The sequence below is a fragment of the Pteropus alecto genome, unplaced genomic scaffold (genome assembly GCF_000325575.1).
Source record: "Pteropus alecto unplaced genomic scaffold, ASM32557v1 scaffold45, whole genome shotgun sequence".
Classification (NCBI taxonomy): domain Eukaryota; kingdom Metazoa; phylum Chordata; class Mammalia; order Chiroptera; family Pteropodidae; genus Pteropus; species Pteropus alecto.
The window spans coordinates 40,162,577-40,167,641 of NW_006442491.1; the positions used below are offsets into that span (position 1 = coordinate 40,162,577).

Genomic DNA, 5,065 nt, shown 5'->3' on the forward strand with positions numbered 1-5,065 from the left:
AAAGCCACGGCAGGCGGGGCCAGGAGCGGGAGCAGCTGCGTCTTCGGAGGGCAGACGGCGGGCTGGGGGGACTCGGGGTTCGGGGTGAGGAAGGAGAAAGCAGGTTTGGTCAGACTCCACGTAAACGGGTACCCGCAGCACCAGGCACGGCGGACGGCCCCCCGTCCCCTGACTCAGAGCAGCTTTCACGAGGGACGCTTGCTCTCTCCAGATCTCATCCTGGCCGTGGGTGTTTTAGTGCAAGGCCTGCCGGTGGCCAGGGACACCAGGGTCCCCTGGAGACAGCTCTTCCGGAAGCCTTCTGTCTGGTGAGCCGGCTGCCTTGGGGTCACCGTATGGGGCAGGGGCGGTGGCAGGGCACCCTGCGTGTCCCCACACCAACCGACCACGGAGCCGGCGTGCCTGGGTCTCACGGGGCCTCTAGCTGCCCTGGGGGTTGGGGACGGGGCTGGGGTGGTGGCCTGAGCCGTGCCCATGCCCACAGGGCAGCCATCTTCTCCCAGTTCTCGGCGGCCTGCTCCTTCTTCATCCTGCTGTCCTGGCTGCCCACCTTCTTTAAGGAGACGTTCCCCAGTTCCAAGGTGGGTGGGGCTGAGCCAGCCTGCTGGGGGGCCCCTGGCCGCACCCCCTACCTGGAGGCCCTAACGGCCTGGCCCAGGGCCTGGAGAGGCTCCCCCACGCCCAGGGCCCCCCATGCCCAGGTCCCCCCGACGCCCAGAACCCCCCATGCCCAAGGCCAGCTGCATCTGTGAGGGGCGGGAAGGCACAGCCCCACACCCCCGTGATGGCACCAGGACTGGCCACTTGCAGACGGTCAGTCCTGAGGAGGGGCTGGCAGGGGCCTGATGCGGACAAGCGTGTCACTTGATGGTCAACTTGGCTTGCTCCACCCGGGGCCCCCTGAGCTGTGCATTGCCGGGCCGGGGTGCACCCCTGCCTCTGCCGACTGTGGCTGGGGAGCCATGAGGGAGACTTAGCCTCAGGGGAGTCAGTGCTGGGGGCCCGGTGGAGCCCGGTGGAGCCCGGTGGGGATGGGTCAGGACCAAGGAGGCCCGGCCTGTGAGCAAAGAGAGCCTTGACGGGCGGTGGGTGTGAGTGGCCATGTGGCCGAGCTGCCCTGGCCAGCTCTGAGGCCCCTCCCCTGCCCTTCCCCGCAGGGCTGGGTGTTCAACGTGGTGCCCTGGCTGGTGGCCATCCCGGCCAGTCTGTTCAGTGGGTTTCTCTCTGACCATCTCATCAGCCAGGGTGAGCCTGGGCATGGGGATGGGCCGGGGCCTTGCGGGCTTCGCCTCACCCTGGGGGGCAGGGAGGCACCTGTCCTGGGGGTGCAGCTACAGCGATGGGAAGAGGCCATGGCCCCCGAGGACCAAGCTGTGAGTGGGACCCCCGGCCCCTCAGAGCCAGCCCGGAGACTTCCTAGCCTCGATTTCCCCAGTGAGGGCGGGGCTGGGGTGCAGCGAGGGATTCGAGGCCCACCGTGACTGTGGCACTAACCCCCGAGGCTCGGGCACAACCCCCAACCCCCTTCAGAGGTGGAAAGGGCAACTGGTGGGGTCAGAGGCCACAGCCAGGTGAGGGCCGAGGACCCAAGTGCACATGCCCCAAGGACGATGACCTCACAGACACCACTCCCTGCCCCACACACATCCACTCATCCTTATGTGGCTGCAGTGGCCACATTCATGGAAAAGCAGACATGTCCGTCCACGTGGCCTGCCTTCCGTGCGCCTGCCTGGCCTTGCCTCGGGGCCCTGTAAGTGCACACGCCCTGCAGCGTGGACGCACTCACACGCTCACACACACGCGGGAACACGCCTCTCCACGACACGGGATACGGCGGCTCGAGCCCAGGCCCAGGTCCCTCTCTGCACTGTCCAGCACGGGGAGGACACTCCGGGCACCGGGGGTGGGGTTAGCATGAACGGGCCGGTGGGGACGTGTCCTGGTCTCCCCTCCACCCAGGTTACAGAACCATCACTGTGCGGAAGTTCATGCAGGTAGGGGGGCTGTGGGGTGGCTCTCTCTGGACCTCCTGTTTGTTCCTGTGTCCCCAAATCACCGGGCCCAGAATGCAGCCTGTGTGGCACGGAGGTCGGAGGGTAACCTGGGTAGTGCCGAGGCTGGCCTGGCCACCCCGAGGCCCTCTCCAAGCCATGTGTGCCCCTCCCGGCCCCTCCGAGCCCCCCGATCCCCCCTGAACCCTTCCAAACCCCTCTGAGCTCCTCTGAGCTGTGTGAGCCCCTCAGAGCCCCTCGGAGCCCCTCCGAGCCCCGGTGCCCATTTCCGGGCCTGGGTCTGCTCACACCTGAGGGGCGTCTCCACCTGCCTACGCAGTGGGGCTGGCTCATCGAGGAGCCTGTCCCACATGTCCCCTGGGCAGGCCTCGGCTGGGAAGGGTCTTCCCCGCTGACCCTTGCTCAGTGAACCCCAGGAGCCCTGGGAAGGGGCCCCTCTTGGCTAGCATGGCCCCGGTCCTATGACCGCCCACCTCTCCCACAGGTGATGGGCCTGGGCTTGTCCAGCGTTTTTGCCCTGTGTTTGGGTCACACTTCAAGCTTTTGTAAGTCTGTGTTCTTTGCATCAGCCTCCATCGGCCTCCAGACCTTCAACCACAGGTGAGGGCCAGGCACTCCTGCACCTGAGCTACCCCGTCTGCCCTCGGACACCCCTGGCACCACACACCCCAGGTGCTCAGAAGGAGCCGTGTGGCTCGGGGCATGTGGAGGGCAGACGCGGGGCTGGTCCCCACGAGTGAGCCACAGAGGTGAAGGGTTATCCGGGTAGCAGCTGGCACGGACGGGGCCATGTGGGGAAACGAGCACCATGCAGGGGGGTGGGGGGCGAGCTGGGCCCGTCTCCAGGCAGCGCCTCTGTCCCGAAGGTGAGGAGCGAGCCTGTCCCCTCCTTCCCCGGTTCCCCAGTCCTCCCCAGCTGCTCACTCAGAGAAACGTCCCTGGGCGTTGCTTCTGGAACTGGCCGTTTCACATCGCCTTTCAGATTAGTAGAGCAAGCTTGTCCCGCCCTGTCTGCCTCACCCTGTGGGGGGGCGGTCCCTGTGCTGTCCCCACCACCGAGACGGGGCTCGGGTGGCCCGGCGGGGCGGGCGGCCCTGACCCCCTCGACGGCCCCTCGGCTCTGGGCGCCCGGAGGACTGCCGTGGCTCTCCGGGCTGGCGGCCGCCCTGTGGTCACCTGCTCACGCCCCTCGCTCTTTCCCGCAGCGGCGTTTCCGTTAACATCCAGGACCTGGCCCCGTCCTGCGCGGGTGTTCTCTTTGGTGAGGACTGAGACCGGTGCCGGCGTGGACAGGAAGCGGCTGCCCAGCCCCAGCCTTGCCCGCCCAGCCTCGCCCGTGCCCTGGGCCCCTCGGCGGGCTGCTGTGGGGAGGGGGGGCCCGCCATGGGGCTCCTCTGACCAGTCCTCCTTCTCTGTGCCCTGTTCACAGGTGTGGCCAACACGGCTGGGGCTTTGGCAGGTGAGAGGCGGGCTGGGGTCCCCTGCCGGAGGGTTCAAGTCCATCGGTGCGGGGGATGTCTCCCAGACGGCCCACTCTGTTCTCTCTCCCCTCCGGCTACTCCAGCCCTGCAGCACGGGGGTGGCGCTCTTTAGGGGGGTCCGACAGTGTCAGACAGGTGGCGGGGGGACAGCTCAAACCCTGGAGCTGGCCCAGGGGGAGAACAGAGCCGCCTTCTCTCGTGCTCGTTCACCTGATGGAGCGTGACTCCCCCGTACCCCCCAGATTCAAGTCACATCTCAGTGCCTAAGTGACAGGGCTTGTTTGCAGCCCAGCCCCTCCGGCTGCCCCATCCCCTGTGGCAGACACAGAGGGACAGGTCAGGCAGGTGATTTCCCAGACGGCCGTGAGGTCCCTGCCCCGCTGAGACCCCCAGGCCGATGCTGGCCATCAGACGCCCGAACGCCATCCCTCTCTATGCCCCACCCAAGGTGCTCAGGGCCGGGCCTGCCTGTCACTCAGCCTGCCTGTCCCCTCTCCCGGTGCAGGTGTCGTGGGCGTGGGCCTGAGCGGTTACCTGATCGAGAGCACGGGCTCCTGGACATCTATGTTCAATCTGGTGGCCGCCATCAGCAGCCTGGGGCTGTGCACCTTCTTGCTGTTCGGAAAGGCCCAGCGGGTGGACCTGAGCCCGAGCCGTGAAGACCTCTAGCTGCCCCGGCCCCGCCTCGCAGGACTGGCACCATCAGCCTCAGGCGAAGCGCTCGATGCCCGAGCCTCTTGCTCCTGCCCCGGACGGACAGAGGAGAGGGCGCAGCGGGGCCGGACGGCAGGCGCCTTCCCCGCTCCCGGGGTCGGTGGGATTCGTGTTTCTGGGGCAGCAGCTTCATCACGGACACAGCCTGCTCCACGTAGAGTCAGCCATGTCCCTGCCGTCAGCCACCTGTGGGGCTGCCCCTCCCTGAGGAGCTGACTGCTTCGCCCCAGCCATGGCCACCAACACTGTCACCTGACATCACCAAGTGTCCCCAGGGAACTGCCCCGGGCAAGGACCGCGGCTCTAGGTGAAGGCCGTTGGGTGGGTGGGCAGTGGGCTCCAGCCCTTTGGTCATCTTTGCGGACCCCCTACCTCTGGCACCCCCTCCTGTGGACCCCTGGGCACGAGCGACGTGTTCTATTTCCTTGGCGTGTGGTGACTGGCTGTGAGGAACAGGTCACCCCCTCCTGCCCGAGACGCGGCCTAGAGCCAGGTGAACCCACCTTCCCCTGTTCATGATTGAGGAGCCAGCCGTGTCGTGGATTCATAACAGACTTTGCAAGTTGTATATTTAGGGAAAAGAAACTACAAAATTGTGGAAAATCACACCAAAGCCTTATTTAATTGAAGACTGTTAAACTGTGGGAAAGAAGACTCACTTTGTTAACACCCGTTTTCAAGAATAAATACTCGTTAGAGAGACTGACTTCTTTCACGAGGGACCCAGCAGAGGGACAAACAAGCCAAAGGGAAACTCCAAGGAGAGACGCGGGGACAGATCAGAGGCCTGAAATGGGGCCGCTGGCTGTCCGGCTCTGGGCGGCCGCTCGCCGGTCCGCAGATGAGCGCGGTGGG

The 5,065-nt window shown here is 66.1% G+C and overlaps 1 protein-coding gene across 9 annotated transcripts in view; it reads left to right on the forward strand.

Annotated features, from left to right (window-relative positions):
• SLC17A9 (solute carrier family 17 member 9) overlaps positions 1–4,916 on the forward strand; it is a 19,166-nt gene extending 14,250 nt beyond the window's left edge. Inside the window, exons 6-13 of one of the 9 annotated variants that reach the window (XM_006921965.3) lie at positions 212–308; positions 485–581; positions 1,158–1,245; positions 1,963–1,997; positions 2,500–2,615; positions 3,221–3,276; positions 3,445–3,474; positions 4,002–4,916. In XM_006921965.3, coding sequence (XP_006922027.1) covers positions 212–308; positions 485–581; positions 1,158–1,245; positions 1,963–1,997; positions 2,500–2,615; positions 3,221–3,276; positions 3,445–3,474; positions 4,002–4,165 — 683 coding nt within the window. In that variant the 3' untranslated portion in view covers positions 4,166–4,916. Of the gene's footprint in view, positions 1–211; positions 309–484; positions 582–1,157; positions 1,246–1,962; positions 1,998–2,499; positions 2,688–3,220; positions 3,475–4,001 lie in introns of all 9 variants that reach the window. The other 8 variants (XM_025039815.1, XM_015597211.2, XM_015597207.2 and 5 more) reach the window with 8 other exon arrangements.
• The last annotated feature ends 149 nt before the right edge of the window (positions 4,917–5,065 follow it).